The sequence below is a fragment of the Lissotriton helveticus genome, chromosome 11 (genome assembly GCF_964261635.1).
Source record: "Lissotriton helveticus chromosome 11, aLisHel1.1, whole genome shotgun sequence".
NCBI classification, from domain to species: domain Eukaryota; kingdom Metazoa; phylum Chordata; class Amphibia; order Caudata; family Salamandridae; genus Lissotriton; species Lissotriton helveticus.
Genome location: NC_136072.1, coordinates 692119650 through 692140569, shown reverse-complemented (window position 1 = coordinate 692140569; position 20920 = coordinate 692119650). Strand labels below are relative to the sequence as shown.

Genomic DNA, 20920 nt, shown 5'->3' with positions numbered 1-20920 from the left:
TGAACATTTTTGAATGTGCTGTAGAATAGGAGCAATCTCTTCCCTTACCATAATTCTACACTGGGACAACAAGTCTACCACTAAAGCTTTGACCCAAGGGGGGTAGGTCTGGTCTGCTAGACACTTATTAGCATTAACTAAAGAGATTTCACTTTTTTTTATCTTTTCAAGACCTTTGCTACTGCCAGGACCACCCCTTGATTTTTTCCCTTTAGGACCCCGTTTACTACCCAAAGTCCTTTTTCTTGGCTGACGGGCAGTGGATGGCGGGTCCTCAGATCTGGGCACAGAACTTGGTAAGGTGATATGTTCATTACTGTCCGAAACCAAATTTGGACTCCCAATTAGTTCTAATAAGTTCCTTAAATCAGTTGGTGGAGGAGAGGTCAATGGAAAACAATCAGGTGTAATTGAGAGACGTATTTCAGTTAATTCAATTTCTGTGGTGACCACTCCTATCGCCTTTTGAAGCATTAAGTCAATTGCTGTGGGGACTAGAGGTGATGAAGGATTAGCTTTGGGAACACAGCACAGGCGTGTTTCCCTTGCGCACGAGTAAAGGGAATTGGTGGAGCCATTAAAAGAATATTAGTGAATGCGGCAACAAACAGACAAAAATCGGATCACAGTACTTTCAGATCCAGGCGATAAAACAAAGCGCCCAGAGCTCCAAAAGTTAGAGGGGTGGCCCAGCCCAGTCTCCTCCGGTCGATGACAGGCAAGGACGGGCCCGTCCTTGGCCCGGGCTTCGCCCGTTCGCTGCCCGCGTGCATTTCACGCTGCGGTGGTGCTGGGGCTACTTTTGAGGGCCTCAGACGCCCCACAGTGACGTCCTCTCTGGCGCCACAGAGAGCCTCCTGGGAAATGGAGTCTCCTCCCAGCCGTTCCCCTCACGGCGTCGCCGGAGCCCCAATGCTGCTTGTCGTTCCCCTCACGGCGCTGGATTCTCGCAGTGAGGTGGGCAGAAGAAAGAGTGCAGCCGTTCCCCTCACGGCAGGAAAAAAGGATATTTAGCGCATCCCGCGCTGCGGTGGTGCTGGAGCTGCTTTTGAGGACCTCAGTCGCCCCACAGTGACGTCCTCTCCGGTGCCACAGAGAGCCTCCTGGGAAATGGAGTCTCCTCCCAGCCGTTCCCCTCACGGCATCATCGGAACCCCAATGCTGATTGACGTTCCCCTCACGGCGCTGGATTCTCGCAGGTGAGGTGGGCAGAAGAAAGAGTGCAGCCGTTCCCCTCACGGCAGGAAAAAAGGATATTTAGCGCGTCCCGCGCTGCGGTGGTGCTAGGGCTGCTTTTGAGGGCCTCAGTCGCCCCACACTGACGTCCTCTCCAGCGCCACAGAGAGCCTCCTGGGAAATGGAGTCTCCTCCCTGGCGTTCCCCTCAAGGCGTCGTCAGAGCTCCAATGCTGCTTGCCATTCCCCTCACAGTGCTGGATTCTTACAGGTGAGGTGGGCAGAAGAAAGAGTGCAGCCGTTCCCCTCACGGCAGGGAAAAAGGATATTTAGCGCGTCCCCGAGATAGCATTTTACACAAGCATATAATGCACCTCTACCTATATGTCTGGCTCCATCACCGACGACCCAGGAGAATGGTCTCTGAAGGCTGTAGAGGGGCTCGGCTCATGCAGGGGCACCCTCTCATGTAAAACCCAGCACCCTGCCTTCAGGATTGTCAAGACCTGCTATGATAGAGGTTTTAAGTGTAGTGACCTATAGATATAATAAACCTAAATCTAATGTAAGTGGTGCAAGCACCAGCTTACACAGGCTGCAATGGCAGGCCTCTAGTTCCATTTTGCATGGCCCCTCATGGGTAGCATAATACATGCTTCAGTCCATGGGCGGCCTCTGGGATACCTATGCCCTGGGTACATGTGTACTATATACTAGGGTCTAACAAGCGTACCCCAGTATCTAATCTGGAATGTTCCTAGGTACATGCACAACATTTCAAGGAGAAAGCAGATAGACTGGCATTCTGATTAGCAGGATCCCAGTCAGACCAGTCAAAAACAGTGTAACATCAAGAAAAAAAAGGGGGTACCCATAAGAAGCAGATCCTACTTTCCTACAAATGCTTTTTGTGATTTGATGTAAATCCGTTCAGTAAGTTTCGTGAGCAGTTCATGCTAAAAGAAAATTATATATCTCGGTATGCAGAGCCTCTGTGGATCCAAAAGATCTCCTGCTGAGATCTGATTGACTGCCACCACAGCAACCAAGAAGTGGTGATAGCCATTCTAAGACTCAGGACTTAATCCAGAATCATAAAAAAACAGAAAAAGACATAGGGCAGTCTAGAGATCCCCTGATCCCCCTGGCCTCTTGGTGGGATCCCAGAGGGATCCCACCTGGGGCCAAAAATGTTTTTTTTTTATTTTGCTGCATATTCACAGAGGATTTGTGAATTTATTGCAAATGTTTTTTATTTGTTAAATGCAGGTTCATTCGACTTTCCAAACCCCTCCCCTCCAGGAGGACCAGGGACAGTGTATAAATTACTGAAGGGGAGATGGCATGTGGCCATGGTTCTCTTTAAACTTTTAGTTTGAGTTGGCATGCACACCTAGGTTTCCCTCTGCTCCAACACCTGCAAGCGGTATGTACTACAAAGGATTCTATCTGCATTCATTAAATGCTTCATGGGAGCCTTTGAAGGGCTGCTAATGGTGATGACATTGCACTTCTAAATGCATGTTTTAATGATCTGTTTTTTTCTTTAGAAATGTTAATGGAGAATGTTTAAATACCTGCAGGACTGTCATGAAACAGCAAGAGAGAATTCCCAAATCTTTCCCTGCAGTCTGAGTCCAGTCTGTCACATCTCTCTCCACTCCCCTACAGAACAAGGCATAAATGTGTCAGTTTCTTCAACCTCTTTTTGTAGTGTCTGTCTGGGTCTCCCTCAACTCCCTCAAGCCCCACTTGATTTTTTTCTAATTGGCGTGTGTGTAAGCTGTGAGGTAGTGTGCATTTGCACCAAGTTTGAGATGATTTTGAGATGATAATGATTAGCATTATAAGCTACCTCTATTTGAGTTTACACATTCTCCAGTGACAAGATAAACTGAGGCACAGGAGTTTTCTCAATTTCTGATTTTGCGATGCAGTGTACAGCAGTTGTGTTTGTGCTGCTCGTGCACTGAGTTAATAGCCTCTCCTGCTGTTGGTGCTTCTGCTGATGTGCACTCTTTTATATTTTTTTATAGGTGCAACAGGTTATTGCCAACAGTATACACATTACAAAGCAAAAGATGAAAAATGAGGGCAAAACGTTTTTAGGCTTAGCAAAGAATACACTTTAAGTATCGAATAAAATTACATGCCCAGACACTTAGTAGTTGAACGGTCATGAGATATTTAGAGAATGATTCATAACGTGAGTCAGAAAGGAAGGATTTGCTATACATGTCCCATACAATAGGCCCTTACCCACAAACCAGTTCCCAGAGTGCTCCTACTCACCTCACAGACAGTTTCAGAGACCTCAAAATTGAAACCTGAAGGCCATCCCAGAGAGGACAGTCCCCAGCAGGCTATCTGCCAGTTTCTTCTAGAGATGTAACACTGTCACCCTCTGAGGCATTTCAGCTAGTAAGTCATGGAATCAGATTGTCTTTTTTAGAAATGAGATGCACCACAGTGCATTCAGCTAAGTGACTACAGACCAGTGGAAAAAACTAACTTTTATCCAGGAACATTGCAGGTTTAATGAACACGCTTGGTTATCCGGAATGGGCCAATTTTGTGGACCAATTAAAAATCTGTGCTTTCCTGGTGACTTGAACAACAGGTTCCTTATTTCAAACTGGGTTTGTCTGCTTTGACCAACCTGCCCTTTCAGACAGGAGAGGCTGGCCATCAGGGGGCTTGGCGGCATGGATTAATACCACTCTTTCATTTTCTCCTACAATGATTGATCTAGGTTCCATTTGATATTTTTTGTCTGAATCTGAAGTTTTCCAAGGTGGATTTCTTTGTGGCTATATAATGTTTTTTGCAGGATTGACAATCACAAGGCCAACCTAGCAGTTATTGACCTCATGTACTTGTAATAGTGATATTTGACTTTACTTGTTGCTTTGAGCCAATTGATGCAGAGTCTCATCCCATTAGCGGCGAAAATATGCCTGCTAACATCTCGGCAGCAGAATGGGTTAACCACTTTACAACCATCAAAGTGTACAACCATAAAACATTAAAAAAGTATCATGTTTAAAAAACTTTTTAAAACACACAGGACATACATTCCAGTTGCTTTTTTTAAACAACATTTCACAGCCCCCAGTTAGATAGATGAAGCAAAAGTATAAGATATATAAGGTGGCCTGTGCTTCACAAGCAATCAGGTACCTTTGGCGACTATGGTTCATTGCGTTCATTCCATTACCTAACATATTAATAGATCATAAACCCCAAGAAGGTTGGGTCATACCAAAGTATAAAGTGACCTGTGATTCAGAACTGTACAATCATGAGTAACAGCAAGGGGCACATAGAAGAGGATACAATAAAAGCAAGTAGAAATCTCATCACAAGAATCAAATACCAAAAAACATATAAAATGCATATTTAATTTGAGTATTAGGAGTGATAAAAATTTTTATTCCATAAGTCATTACCCAGCAGCTTTTAATGTTGTTCTTCGGTTATGTCAAGATGCCTCTAGACATTTGCTAACAGCTAAAACAATTTTAAAAGAGGTGTCGGTTTCTAGGATCCTAAGAGCTACCTGGTGTTGACTTACTCCCAAGACGCAGCATATGGTAAGAATCCACTTACGACGAGAGATCGAACAGTCTGAGCAGAAGGAAAATAAATGTGGTTCGTTCTCTTCGCCCTGTCCACTTATAGGACAAATCATAGGTTCAATGTTTCTGCCCCACCTAGAGACCCAAAACTAAAATGTAAATACAGGCTCTTGGCTAAAGAAGAGGGTATTAAATCTAGATATTGCTCTAAGGATAGTATAGGTTTATGGTCAAGAAACACATTGATTAAGGAAAAAACTGAGCTTCTTTTGAAATGTTCTTCTTTAATATGTGTCCAATAAGTAGCCTTCAGCACATTCATATTTACTTTGTTAATTCCCATGGGGTTATAGGAAGAAAAAGGCAGGACTATCTACTGTTGCACATTATATGAGTTACTTGGGAGCTACACTGTAACACCACTCCAAAAAAGTAGCTGTGTACAACGTGCAGTAGGGAAAAAACATGTGAAAATTGTGTCTGCACTTGTTCTAAATGACTTTTTAACTGTTGGTATTTTCGCATAGAGATACATATTTAGCATCAATATTTCCACGTGGCGGCCAGCAGAACTTCGACGCACACTCCGACCAGCAACATAGGTGAAAAACCTAAGGATAATGATTGACAACCAACTTGACATAAACTGCCAAGTGAACGCAGTCTCTGCCTCAAAATGCTGAAGAAAATCTTCAAGTTGCTCTCAGTCAACACATGTATGACCACCACCCAGGCCTTCATCACCAGGAAACTGGACTACGGCAACACTCTCTTTGTTGGAATAAACACCCAACTGGCTTGGATGCTCCAGACCATTCAAAAATCAGCACCCACACTCACACTCAAGCATCTTTCCGGGACTCACACAATGGAGAATTTGATATAAATGGCTGAAACTGTTATAAACAAAGCTAATCTCATTAGACGTGTCGCTATAGAGAAGGGGAATCTCAAGGAAACGGTAATTATAAAGTCGACAATAACGTTGACTTGGGGAAACATTTGCATGTCTGCACTTTGCAGATGCTCTTTAGCCAAGAACTCATTTGTGATAAAATTGTACTCAAGTACAAATTATAGGGAATTTTTGGAGGTGAAAAAAAGTCTATTTTTTTTGGGCCAAGCATCATTGGCAGTCATTGTGTGTTCTGCAGAAGTCGTGTTTGTTTTATGTCACGCATATTTCATGTTACTGGATCCAGATGCCTGCCAGTGGTTTGTCTTCCATCCTACTATAAAGACAAGGGGCCCGATTCACAGAATGAACGTAAGACTAAATCCTAAACTTACTACTATTTGGTATTCACAGAATGCACTTACTACTTTTGGGATTCACAGAGTGAACTTACTACTTTCGGGATTCACAGAATAAACTTACTACTTTCGGTATTCACAGAATAGATTTAAGACTACTAACTCTAAGTCCTAAATCGGGGAGTAAATTCCGGCCCGGAGGCGGAGCTTCCGGCTTGGGGGCAAAGCTTGCGGCCCGGAGGCGGAGCTTGCGGCTTGGAGGCGGAGCTTCCGGCTCGGAGGTGGGGATTTTTGCCATGCTGAAATCTCCAACTCTGGGCCGCAAGCTCCGACTCAGGGCCGGAAGCTCCGCCTCCGGGCTGTGAGCTCCGCCCCCAAGCCGGAAGCTCCGCCTCCGGGCCGGAATTTACTCCCCGATTTCGGACTTAGAGTTAGTAGTCTTAAATCTATTCTGTGAATACCGAAAGTAGTAAGTTTATTCTGTGAATCCCGAAAGTAGTAAGTTCACTCTGTGAATCCCGAAAGTAGTAAGTGCATTCTGTGAATACCAAATAGTAGTAAGTTTAGGATTTAGTCTTAAGTTCATTCTGTGAATCGGGCCCAATATAAATATACATTATAATTGCAGATGCTTTTCCGTCCCACCAGCTGTAACTAATTCAAACAAAAGTACTTTTTTTATAATCTATCCAAGCAATTTTATACCACTTGGTTTAAAAGAGGAGAGTTATGAAGTATTATGTGCAGCACTGGTTTTCCAATACTTTTTTTTTTGTTGCATTTATATCAAATCCCATTCCGGTTACAAAATAATTTAGGAATGTTATAATGTATTGTGTGTTTATTAATAGGGATATTATGGGCTGGATGTTGAATATTGATAAAAATGTATCAGCTTTATGCAATGCCGTACTGCACAGAATAAATCAGTGCTGCCTTGTGTGAAAATTCAAAAATATTGCAAAGCCATATCTACGGTAATATGAGTTGGGTGCTGATGATGTCATTAGCCGTGAGCACACACATAATGCATTGATAGATCGATATTAAGGGCCTGATTATGATCTCCTCGTAATATTCTGTCCCATGCGTAATCTGCTGTTTAGGCATGAGTCAGATTGACAAGTTTCAGGGAATTTAACTTATCTGAAAATTATAAGATGCATTAAATAACTCATTGTTCGTTAAATTTAATAGGGGAAAACATATGGTAGTTACCGTATCAGGTGAATTTTGATGTATTAAATACCCAAATCCACATCTTATTCCCAATGGACCTTATTTATTGCACCTGATAAATAACGTACCCTCTGGTATTGGTATTTTTCAGGGGCAATTAATAATGCCTTAGATCATAAGCTAATCAGGCATTTTTTTCCGACCTGTGACTATCACAGGATGGAATTACAAGTTGAGTGTTATTTAACACATCCGATAATTATCGGATGCTTTAAATATATCAACTCTCGTTAAACTTTGGAAGCTCAAACCTGCCAAAGTTAACAGGGGGAAACCATACGAAAATTACCGTAACATGCAGATTCATTATTTACCAGGTGTGATAATTAACACCTTAAATCGTAATCAAGCCCTAAGTGTAGACAATTTCTCAAATGTCAATGAAGTGGGGTAGCAAGGGAGTCAAGTGCTCTGGTGCAAGAATAAAATGTGGGTACCCTGTAACAAGTGCAACAAGCCCAGTTTTCAGATGAAGAGCTTTTAGAGCACAGTTTACCTTTGAAAGTAGGTAAAAAGTCAGTCAAGTGAGCCCAAACCGTTTTAGCTAAGAACCTCTACCCAAAATGTGTTTGGTAGCAAAAGTTTCAAGACATCGCAAAATTACTGACCCAGGCTACACATCTCCAATATTGCCATGTTCCGTCGAAGTGTCTTGGTCACAGCTCATGTTTTATGGTCCATTTGTTTGCACTTGTTTCTTGAGAAGCAGGTACAGTATGTGCACAGCTGTGGCAATACTCAAGGTTCAACCTGGACACTTGGAGCAGTGTATTTCTGGCTATATCCTTTCATGTATGACCAGGCCACATATATATTTACACATGGCCTCATGTATTGGTGTGACTTAATAACATTAGTGTGAAGTGGTGCACGGAACAGCTATAGAAAGTGCATTTACAGTATAATCTCACATTTGAACAAATGTGCGTACTAATGTTTTCCTTACAGTAACATTGAATTGCAGTTCCCATATATATCTGTATTTATGTGGTTTAAATAATGTTGTTAACTCTTATGTAACCATGTATTCATTTTAATAGTACTCTCCATCTACATTGCAACTATGTGCATATCCATAATCATGCCCTAAAATGTGTACTGAAATACTTGTTATATTAATTGGGCAAAGGGCAATGTTTTTTTCTCCTTTGCAGGTGCAGTTGTATGATCTGAAGAACGGGGAAAGGCACGTTGTGTGTGAGAGATAGAAAGTTTTAGGAGGAAGACTTTTGGCAAGAATGAAAAGCCTTAATAAAAAAATGGAGGACTACTGTTTGTACAGAATTGGGCGACAGGAGGAATCCAAGGACGCTCTGATAGGCGGACCAAAGGAAAGAAGTTTCAAGAGCAGTTGCCAATGTCAAATCTTTCTTTGTTAAGGTGGAAACTGACGAGACTTGTGATATGAGATTCTCAAATGTTCTTTTGTGCAGTTTAATTGGTGATCACACTTCAGCTTTAGTCAGATTCCTTTTAGTCTCAGAGCAATATCTCTCCTGTGTGGCTTTCTTCTAAAAAATACTTTCTATTTTGGAGGACTTCTACGGATGTTTCACTATGCTAACACCTTCCTACTTCACTGGATCCGATTCAGGATTCCAATCCAATTCAATAACTTTATTTCGGCCACTAGGGCCATCAAAGTACAGGTAGCAATAAAACAAATAAAATACATTTGTGATTAAAAAATGTAGGTTTCTCAAATTTATATATTAAAAAAAGGTCATCCACTGGGCACACGGGATTTAAAAATCTGACAGATAGGTAAAAAGAGCTTTGTGATACAGCCTACATACAAAGAAGATAAAAGCAGCTGGCTAGAGAAGAGCTGCACTCTAAAATTGTTACAAAGCTAGAAATGTGGGGCTGAAACAGTAAACCCAGGGCATGGATACAATTGATAAATCTGTCTAAATTCAGTGCATATCTACGTCCCCGTAGGTTCTACTTCAAGATAGCTCGTCGGGTGTGCCACATGCTAGTAAAAAATCGAGATACAGCAGAGACTATTGGTGGATGGATGTTGTACTTTAAAACTCTGTGGGCCTCTGCACAGCGCGTGAAGCCCAGGTTCTTGCAAAGTTGGATTCACCAACGTTTGCGTGGCAACCTGTAGGCTGGGCAGAGGAACAGGACGTGCATTTCAGACTCAACATTATAATTACATGCTGGACAATCCTGCTATTGATCTTTCACCCATTTGCTGGTAATCGAAAGTAATGGGAGGGTCCCTAATGTAAATTGCATGTACAGTTTCCTGGCCAGTGAAGGTTGAATAACATCCAGAAAGTGTTCCTTGCTGTATGTGTTTTTGACTAACAGAAACTCTGCTGTCAAGCGACCACATGTGGCACTTTCTTCTAGGGACGTTGAGTTAAATTGTCTAAAACCTTTAACTAGTTCTAGCCTGGATATCATGGCACATGATAGTTCAGGAGTCCTCCAGAGGCCCGGCTTGCGTAACTTATAGGCTAAGCCCCTTATGTGACAAAGCCAAGGGATTTTTTTATGTGGCACAGATGGTCAGGAGCTCCTCTAACTCAGCCCTATAGACAGACAACTCTGGGGACACCCACAGCCTCCTCCAGAATGTTAAAGTTCACAGGGCAATCTCTTCATCAAGGGGCCTGATGCCCATATCCATACGGAGGGGAATAAGGGGAGTACTACGAGGTAGGCCAACAAGCTGCCGCATAAAGTTCTCGAACTTTGTTAGGTTGGTGGTAGAGCAGTGCCCCCACAACTCCCACCCCTTATAGCATGGCACCCCTTGCTTAAGCTTTATAGATTTTCACCACAGGGGCGGCTGGTTTAAAAGCTAAACTTTTGAACATCTTCATTATGCCGCTCGCTATCTGGCTTAGGCTAAGTCTAGCTTTGGCCAACTGGGGCCCCCATTCAGAATGCTTTGACAAGGTAACTCCCAGGTAGTCAAATATCTTTACTCTCTCTAAAGGAATGCCATTTAAAGAGGGGTTTGGCCTAGTCATGTTGGGGGGGGTTGAAGACCATGTATTTAGTTTTAGTTAAATTGATCTCCAGCCTTAGCAGCTTACAAAAATTAGCAAAGCCATCAAGAAGGCGCTGGATACCCATTAATGTTTTTGAAAGTAACAGGGTGTCATCAGCAAACATCAACGCAGGCACCTTCCCGATGTTAACTAAGGAGCATTTTTGCCCTTGATGTTTATAAGGTGGTCGACTAGACCATTAATAAAAAGGCAAAATAAGGTAGTGGCTAAAACACATCCATGCCGGACCCCCTTTTGGACTGGGAAGCGGGACGTAAGTTCCCCATATTTTTCACAACATACTTGGGCAAAGTTTCCCAGGTGGAGCCTCTCTATAACTTTGAGAAGGTAGGGAGGAATCCCGAGACCACTCAGCACCTTCCAAAGTTTCTCCCGCTGGACCAGATTGAAAGCTGACTTCAGGTCAACAAATATATGGTAGTGGCTGCCACCCTCTATAATCACGGTTTTCCATAAAAGTAGTTGTAATCTGAATATCTGGTCTACGGTTGACATGTTTGATTTAAAGCCAGCCTGGTAGAGACTTAGTATTTGTTCTTCTTCTAACCAACTCTGGAGACGGTCCAAAAGCACCGGGCCGAGAAGTTTTTAGGTGATGACAAATGCAAAAAGAACAATTGATGGACAGAATGCAGAGCAAATTATTACAAAAGGAAAATTCAACATGTTGCTACCTTCACATGGCTGCCATATGCATGCAATGAAAACAAATGTCATAAAAAAATCTTTTGATGTAATTAGGTAACAAACCTTTTAGTTGTACCATACCATCATAACATTTTTATTCATTTGGACAAACCAACAATAAAGAACAGCACACAGTACAATAGCAATATATGAATAAGACACAATTACATAAAGACAGCATAAAATACAGAACAAAAACAGGGCTAAAAACATGATATCATCTGCATACACAAGGTCGCCAATCAGGCCTCCACTGTGTAGACGCCAAGACTACCCGTAGAAAGTTTCAAGCAGTAAGTACCACATATTTGTTGAGAAGAAATTGTAAGTACCTAAGAGTAGGGTGTACTTGGTTAAAGTTCAGATACCTCAGCAGTGGTCGCGGGAACCTCTTTCAGTGCCAACTGTAGTAATGATAAAATATTACTCAGAGTAAGGTGTCCTGTGAAGACCTGATGTCGCAGCCTCAGGATAACATATCACCAGTGTGCACAGAGCAAACGGGAGAGGCCAGTAAATGGTGAGTTTGTTTAAACCGAAACCTGGCCAGGAGAAATCAGTCATGCCAACTGGTAGCCTGCAAAAATTACTGCTCCATTCCCTGAACAGATTTTAAATGCATATGGTACCTCACTAGAGGTTTCAACATTTCTATTCTATCTCTATTTGACATTGCCCACTCAGAGAACAGAGACTTTCCTTAGATGATGGACACTCATCCATGTTGTCGGCAACATTCAACACCATCTCTCATGTGGTCCTAATTAAAAGACTGAGAGAGATTGGTGTTGGAGGAACTGTCTTGGAATGGTTGAAGAATTTTCTGAGTGACCACACCAGTGCAGTGCATGTAGAGTCCTTTGTCTCATGAACCATAGCCTTGGATCAGAAGTGCCACAGGGATCAGTATTAGGCCCCACTCTTTTTAACATTGATGTGGCACCACTATCACAAGTGTTAAAATCCTATGGGTTTGATGTCATCTCCCACGCAGATGACAGTCAGCGAGTCATCACTATGGGGCCCAATCTAGAATCCACCAAGGTAAGGTTCCGAGACTGTATGAATGATATCACCATATGGATGCAGCAAAACTGTCTGCCGCTTAATACAAGCAAGACAGAGATTGCTTTTTTTGGTAAAGCCCACTCAGTATCATCTGATGACTGGTGGCCTAACTGCCTGAGCATAGTCCCAACTTCTAAGGTTTTGGTCAGAAACCTGGGCATCATGGTGGACGCTAATCTTTCCATGAAAGAACACGTAAATTACATCACTGGCACAGGCTTCGGAACAATGCACCTGCTCAGAAATCTATTTGTGTGGCTACCACTTCAATCAAGAACATTTCTAGTCCAAGCTTCGATAATCATTTGCCTTGACTGTGGAAATGCATTAATGGCCTCTATGAATGAAGGACTGTTTGCTGAACTTCAGGTGGTTCAAAATACGGCTGCACGGTTAGTTTGTCATCTTCCACCTCAGTCGCCATCTGAACCCATTCTTAGAAGCCTGCACTGGCTACCTATAAGAAAGCAATCATTGTTCAATCTAACTTCTTTGTGAGGTACATAAATCTCTTTATGGTAATTGACCCCAAAATCTACGAAGTATACTGAAATGGTATGCCCCCACTAGGAGCCTTAGATCTAGTGGGGAATGCCTGCTACAGCTTTGTCATATTTGTACGGCCAGATAAGGCGGCATATCCTTTTCTTTTTTGGCTTCTTTGCACTGTGTAAGCACACATTTTAGATATTTTAAAGCAATCTTAAAGCATAGTTGTTTTAGCTCTTATTTGTAATTGTACCATATATTGCTTTTATGACCTGTTAAAAAGAGCATTGCCTAGAGGCTCTGTCAGGGTGACTTATTGCACTTGATAAGAAAAAATAACATAACATTCCCTGTAAATCATGTTGTTGCTGAGAATAAGGGGTCAGATGGGCATCTGCTCTCCTTAGGGCTATAAGTGATGTCTTAATATAGGCAATCCATGGAATTCTAGATGCAACCCACAGTGACAAGCAATCAGAGAGGATCAATCTATTTAACTTGAGATCCTGTTTGGTCCAGATTTTTACCCAACAAAGTAGCGGGCTGAGGACCACTAGTTCAGCAAGAAATCTCTCTCTTAGCTCAGCATGTACAGACCAGGCCTGTGTACATTGCTGTACATGCACCAATTGCCTGAGAAATGTATTTTCTTCTGTTTGGATTAAGTCAGTCTTCACATAATCCCAAACCTCACTACCATAGCAGACCTGCGAAACATACTTAGCTGCATACATTTTATGCAAAACATGCGGGGACCAAGATCCCAGCTTTTGAGTGAAGCAGGCCAGGGCCCCAGTCAATTTAATACGCTCTTTTCATCTCCAGCAGGAACTGCCAGTTATTCTTAGTATCAAAAAATACCCCTAAATAAGGAAAAGCTGGTACTTGCCCACAGTATTCTGGCCCACCTTAAAAGTTTTGAAGCTAGTGGACGATGGGCCTACAACTATGACATAAGATTTTTTTCTGGCCAGGTCAAGGCTATCAATAAAAGCAGCAAATTCAGCAAGGAGAATCTCCAACCCCCCTAGACATTGCCTTTAGGACCACGTCATCGGAAAACAACAACATCGAGAGCAACTTTGGCCCCCCTTGGAGCAATCACCCTGCAATGCAAGAAGGGCCTCCTCAAGCCTATTAACATATAGGCTGAATAAAAATGGTGCAAGGATGCTCACCTGCCTCACCTCCCTCCCAGTGGGAAAAGACCTGGTGGTAACAGCATAGGGCAAGAAATGTACTGAAGATGAAGTGTAGGTATGTCTTCGGACAGAGTCACTATATTGGGCTCCACTCCTAACTTGAGCACCAGGGCCATTAGTTTAGCTCGGTTGACCCTGTCGAACACGGACGTAAGATCCTTAAATTCCAGATGTATGCTCTCTGGCTACGCAACTGTGTACTTATTTATATTTAAATAAAAGTTCAAGCGTTGGTCGGCTGTTGACTCCCCAGGCCTGAAACCATACTGGATGTCCTTCCGAATATCGTTTGCATCTAACCGTGCTATCAATCTATTATGTACAACCCTCCATAGGACCTTAACTACCGCATTGTTCAGGTAGATAGGGAGATGGTATTGGGGATTGTCCTTATCCCCCTTCTTAAACACAGGTACTATCACCGCAGAAAATCAAGAGCATGGCACCCCATGACATGCAGCTCATTCAATACCTGGGTCAGGAGTGGGCATTATAGCTCCACGTCCAGACACAGCAGGTCTAGAATAATTTCTTCAGTTTCAGGGACTTTAATGCTGGTTAAATTGATAATACCTAATGTTACCGTTTCCAGAGCAAAGACCATGCGGGCATGCCCCATCTCTTTTACTATCACCCTCTCCTCCTTTGCCATCTTGCCAAAATTGTAAACCCCTTTGAAGTGGTCTACCCTCTGTTGCTCAGAAACGTGGTACAAGTAGCTGGATCTGACCCATTGGCAAAAAGGGATTTGTTCACTGCCTTGCAGAAAAGAGAGGAATCTAGTTTCACTGGCTTGTATTAACTTATCCCAGACTAAGCCTGAAAAGTAGCCCTGCATTTACTTACTGCCTGATTGTAGCCTTTCTACTGGGCACCACCCAGCTCCTGTCGCTAGGGACCTGTTTCAAACCTATCTTCAATTGCCACAAGCACTTGGAGCATTCCCTGTCAATCATTTTTGGTCTTGCCTAATTGCTTGAATCCGGGGAGTAGTCAATAGATTATTTGCCTTATACAAAGTCTTGCAAAATATCCATATCAGGCGGCAGGATCTAAACAAATTACCATCTCTTGAAATACCTGGGAGAAAAGGGATGCCTTAAAAAGAGAATGGTCAACCTGAGTCCACTTTATTTGCCAGCCTTGATCCACAGGATAGAGTTCTCTAATGGTCCCCTCGCCAGGTACCGTACTGTCCCTGTGACCCTCAAGTTCAAGACCAGGGGATTATGGTTGCTAAAGGGACTATTAACAAGGTCCAAATTGTCAATATACAAAACTAAGGGGGCTGAAATAAAGTAAAACATATATGAAGGAAGTTCAGCCCCTCACCTTGAACGTAGGAAAACCACTAGGATTAGGTGAACTAATCAACTTTTCCAAGGCAAACACCACGTAATAAGAGGCTAAGATCTCATCCAGTTTCTGACCTTTGATGAAGAACACATGGCGTCTTGTCATCTAGCTGCAATGAACAATCAAAGAGATGACAATCAAAATCCCCTGCTAACACAGTCACCCCCTGACCAAACCAACCACCCTGCTCTCCCAGGGCATTCAGGGACCCCTTAAGCTTTGAAGACTTGGGACCCCTTCTAAAAGTTGTATCACACAGTTATCGTTCTTATTATCTTTGAAAGAGCTAAATCACAACCTAATCAAAAACACAAACTTCAGGTTTCTACAATTTTACAATGTCGATCAAACACTTAATAGCATCTACTTTGACATGCATTGGCAAAGCTAATAGGCCTCGCCTAATGGATGAGTTCTTGGCTTTGCCAATTGGATGAGGGTGGGGAATGGAAGCATATGTCAGGATGATAGGTGGGGGTGGAGAACAGAAGGGTGGGTTTTAGCTAAGAGTGTGGTTAAAAAAAAAAGCTCTGTGAAGCAGCCAGCACTGGTCAAGGCATAGCTCTTTTAGATCCTTCTGTTGGTTAGGGGGAATAAAAAGCATGGACTTCGGGCCAGTAGGAGGGGAATAGGAAACACTGACAGGGGCGAGAGTTGAAGAAGCAACACAGTGATGAGAGCGAAAGAAGCAACACAGAAAGAGGCTGGAAGGGGAAGCAGTGAGAAAATAAAAAAATAGTACCTCACCACAACACCAACAGAGGAATGTCCCTAAACCATATGAAGCAATCAGTACTTGGTCCATGCTCTAGCCGAAAAAAGCACAAATGAAGGCGGCTAGCACAAATGAGAGTGACAATGAAGAAAATGAACGCTAAGCAATAGGAGGACTCCAAGACACTTGTTCAACATACACAAGTTAGACCTAAAAAGGAGACATCTAAGGGGGCAACCAAATTGTTGCAATTTAAAATATTTTTAAAAAAAATTAAACACTCTAAGAAGGCCAAGATTTGTCACTGAAGAGAAAGCAAATTAATTTAGGTGGGTGTGTAAAATATGCACAGGATTGTGCAGTCACTCAGAATGAAGGAAGCCAATGGGGTAAGAAGGCTGACCCACTGCCCCATGCAGCATGCAGTAGTGGGCAGAAGCAACATGTGGCTGACAACTTAACTGGCCAATGATGAATCCCACTGACCAAAAGCCCCTCTATGTATGTGTATTATGTATGATTTTTCTTTTAGAAAACAATATTCAATTGAATCAGCTGAGGCTGCATCAAATGCCAGACCAAAAGATTAGTATTATTACATCTCCATTACCCAATGTCTTTAGCATTACTGCAGTCACTCACTATAGAGAAAGCCAAGCTAATAGTCGCAGCCTGTCATTAGGTGTAGCGGGTGCTGGCTTCATCCCTTTCTTTAAGCATGATGAATGTCTGCTGGGATGAGCAAATGTCATCCTGACAGACACTCATAATTTTCAGGTCAGGTAGCCATGTGCTTTAAATGCGCTAATGCTCAAGTGTCTGCTAGCTTGTCCTAAGCTTTGCTGGGCAGAAGATTTCACAGCCCTGACGGCATGACCTCATAAGCCAAGCAAAGTCGTTTGATTGATTTCCCCCTCATGACAAGGGGGGGCAGCACTGATAGAATCAGACCTGTGTGCTTCAGTTTTAAGCCCTGAAAGCCCCAGGGTTGTCTAGCTATCAGTGACACCTCGTCAAAGAGTGGGATCCTGGAACTATCATCGCCCCCATCCTACTCTCTGAAAGGTTACTAAAGGTCCTCGTTTTATTAGCTGACCCATGACAAGGTCAGCCAATGAGAGGAGGCAGTGGGATCTTCTGTCAGTACCTTCTTTATCCAAAGGCTATGGGAACCACAGAGGCCCTAATTCTTCTCTACCCAAAGTCACCACCACAGGCTGGTAAGTGTTTGTTGAATGATGGGTGCGTTTGTATATACATGAATGTATTTGCATTTGCACATGTGTACTGTGAATGGGTTTTGCATGTGTTTGTGCTTATGAATGGTGAGTGTATGTGCGTAACTTGTGAATGAAGTGTGAGTGAGTGTACATGTAGATGGGTGTGCTTGTAAGTGGATGGGTGGAAGTGAATGTGCATGTATCTGCCAGCCCCACTGCTCAGCCGCATTATCGCCCGCCACTCAAGCTAAATTCAAATTAATCATGGGTGGAGAACTCCGCTCCGCCCGTGGAATGTGCAGAGTTTTGCCTACTCCGCGTTCCATGGAGAACGCGGAGTAGGCAAAACTCTGCACACTCTGCGGCAGAGTGGAGTTGGCCCACCGCCCGCCTCCACTCTCCAATTAAAAATGAATTAAGGCTACAATAAGAAGTAAATAAAAAAGACTTACCTTCATTGCGGCGGCCTCAGGCTGCCATCCTCCTCTTACTTGCGTCTAAGGTTGATCTGCGCATGCGTGTGCGCCCGCGCATGAGTATTCCTTGCAAAAAAAATTGCATGCGTGGAAACACGCACATGCATAGATCACTCTGAGATGTGAGCAAGAGGAGGACGGCAGTCCGGGGATGCCACAGTGAAGGTAAGTCTTTTTTATTTACTTCTTATTGTAGTTTTAATTCATTTTTAGTATGGGATGGAGGCAGGTGGCGGAGTGGATCAGAGTGGAGTTCTACCTAGATTGTCCCCAACTCCGTGGACCTCCGCATAGTGCCGCTCCGCGAGCTCCGCCCAGGGTTACTTCAAATGAGGAGTGTCAGGACTGCATGCAATCAGATGTCGTGTAAAATAAAAACAAAGACCAGCACCATCTGGTACATATTTTTTTTTATTGACAGTCTAAAAGATTTGGTCTTCAAACAAAACTTATAGAATGTAACTCCAGTTCTTTTTGTTGGACTAATGTATGATGCATTTCACCTGAATCTTGGGAATGGTCCAATAAATAAATGGTGTTGCACGGCAGGTGCAAATTTCAAGCACAGAAAACAAATTAATTGTTGGAAGATTTTACAGCATTATGTCAATGTGGCTTGGGGTGCAGCTGACCAAGAGGAGTTCTGCTCCCCAGGTATTTTTGCTAGTGGTGAGTCCATGGGCTGTACTGGCTTTTTTGAACTAGTTTGGGCTATGGATATAGCTCATTATATAAGGCGGACATTTTGGGACACTGCCACAATTTTGTGGTTGGTGACACAGTGGCTGGTTATATAAAAGCTTTTTTCCTGCTCACTTACACCTTTATTTCTGGGTTTGGGTTTTCCTGCTGGTTTTGCTTTTTCATGTGCTCGTTTTCATTGCAACAGGATCAAGGGATGGGGCATATGTATATGTTGTTGCATTAAAGCAGGTGCGGAGGCGATGGGCTAAAAAGTTGGCAAGGGTTAGCGAATGTTGTTGATGTTGACTGCAGCTATCCAGGTTGAAAGGGAACGTGTAGACAAGCTCACTCTAGGATGAAGCAAGAAGTTAAATGTTTATTAGGAAGTTAGGTTAGTTAAAGGTTAATAGAGGCAGTAAACCTGGATGCGAAGTTAAAGATCTCAAGTGCAGACGATCAGCAGAGGAGAAAGTGCAGACTTGCAGATTTAAGGTTTTTGGTTAGTGGGTCATTTAGGGGTGGGAGGTAGGTTAACATAGGTGTACATTTGTGTACAGTGAGGTTTTAGTTTTTCAAGGCGAAAGGCCTAGGGTCGTTTATGTAATGTGCACCTGTTTCAGTAAAGGAGCCTTTTTCACACAATCTGGTGTCAGTGAAGGATGTTGTGCCTCCCCTGCACCAAAAGCAAAATCACTGTGAGACCAGGTTTCTGGCCTAGGGATGTCTAGACCATTAGAGCTAGTGCACCTGCTGCATGGTTTACTGGTGACCGTGCATACTACCCCGCTCCATGTCCTCGTGCACCTCAAATGCCTCTAGAGACATGCTCTCTACACAGCCGGCAAGCAGTGCATCATTAGACGCTACTTTTGTGACTTGACAGAAAAGGAGGACTTCCACCCCTTACCCGCCCTTTCCTAACTCAAATTGTAGCGAGGACATTTTATGGCACAAACAGACCGACAGAGACACACAGTGTGAACTGCTCCATACAGGCAGACATGGCGCCGGCATATTAGGTATGAGGAAATCATGTTCACCGTTTCCACACTGTTTTGATTTTTTTTTTTCATTTGGTGCTAGAATTCCACTCAAATTCAGGGCTTACTATTTCGCTAAACAGACGTTGCGTAAAATCTCTAGTTTTTTTTTTTTGCACTGCTCCAGCCGTGTTATGCCTACTTTGAATTACATTTCTACCCTTAAGTTCTAAGACATGCAAAGCATTTCGCACTGTGCTAGCATCAACTTTCCACCCACAAATAATGTATGTATAAAAGGTGATTGACGTTGCACCGCACAGTGGCAATTTGCCCCTAAGAAACTGATTCTGATATGGGTTGAAAATGTCCCATTGCGAGACTGTTTTGGAATAGTAAATGTGTTTATTGGAAGTCATTGCACACTCTGCCAAAATCTGGTAATGCCTTTATGACAGACTAAGAGATTTCTCTCTTTTGCAGGAGCACAACATTTGTTTTCTTTCACTTAAGACAGAAAGCCCCCTTTTTAAAATTGTAACAGTGAGTAGTAATATTTGACTGCTTTTGTTGCTCTCCTAAAGATTTTGTTGAAATTCCTGCGGGTTGCCACGGAATTGAAAATGGAATATGAGCCATGTCTGTTAACATCCCATATTCTTGCTAAAAGATTTCAACATTATTCGGCTGCAAATTTGCCCATTCACAGAACTGCAAACGTTTTTTTTTCAATAAACATCTAAATCAAGAGGGCGTAATAGTCCTTCATCTTAATAAACGATTTGGAGTATGCTCAATTTTCCTTTTAGACAGAATTTTTTTTGAACTGAGATCTTAATCCATCATTAAAATATATCATATAAATATGAATTACTCAACATACCTAGAGATCGGCAAACGATCTGCACACAATTTAGCGCGATTAGAAAAATATTCACAACATGGCACAATTTAGGTAATCAGACATACATCACAACATAACACCATGGACAGCATTTCCAATGCTGGGCTTTCCTTCTATAAAGTTTTTTTTGCTGGTCGATTAGGTCATTTGAAGGAACAAATTCTTCAACTTCCAGAAAGCACCAGATTGTGAAATTAAACCTAAAGCCTGGAATATGGTGATTCATATATAAAGCCATCTGCTACCCTGCAATTTAGGCTGCATTACTTTCGATAGGTAGAAAAAGACAACGTTCTTACCAGGGGATTTTCAACAAGGAATCCATAGTCTTCAGAAATATGAAACCTGCTTAGCTTAAAAGGCAAGAGGTTTTCCGAATCAAATGTGTGGTTTTCCATTGTTATGATAAAGGTGTCCGTCGCCAGATGAAGCCACTGGAAATTCGCGCAAATTTCTTCAATTGTTATAAATCCGAATTCTCCTTGAGCTCATAAAAGCCCGCACATCGGCAGAATGGGCAGCAAATGTATGCTGCAAAAACACTTTTGTATCTTTTAGTTCCAAAGTACAGCAGTTTAGAGCTTTCTACGGTTACACAGACTAGGTCCGAATGTGCTTTAAAATAGGTGACCATGTGTTGATTCAGCAAAGTAGGTGTTGCCTAACCTTGCCCTGTGGGCTTCCTGCAAGCATCCAATGACATGTAAGTAAACAGTGTGAAGGACTTGAATATAGATCCAGTGCAACAAAGTTGACGCCCAAACAGACATGTCTGCTATAGGTTAAACACAAACTCATATTTGAATTTTTGAGTTATCACTGATTCTGTACACTGATGGCACCAATTCATTGTACAATTAC

At 42.7% G+C, this 20920-nt stretch overlaps 1 protein-coding gene across 2 annotated transcripts in view; it reads right to left on the bottom strand.

The window, feature by feature from the left end:
• Positions 1 to 20680, bottom strand: part of LOC144791782 (indoleamine 2,3-dioxygenase 2-like) — a 280183-nt gene extending 259503 nt beyond the window's left edge. For both annotated transcript variants that reach the window (XM_078666549.1, XM_078666548.1), the window contains exon 1: positions 20359 to 20680. In XM_078666549.1, the coding sequence (XP_078522675.1) occupies positions 20359 to 20457 (99 nt within the window). In that variant the 5' untranslated portion in view covers positions 20458 to 20680. The remainder of the gene's footprint in view (positions 1 to 20358) is intronic.
• Between the last annotated feature and the right edge of the window lie 240 nt (positions 20681 to 20920).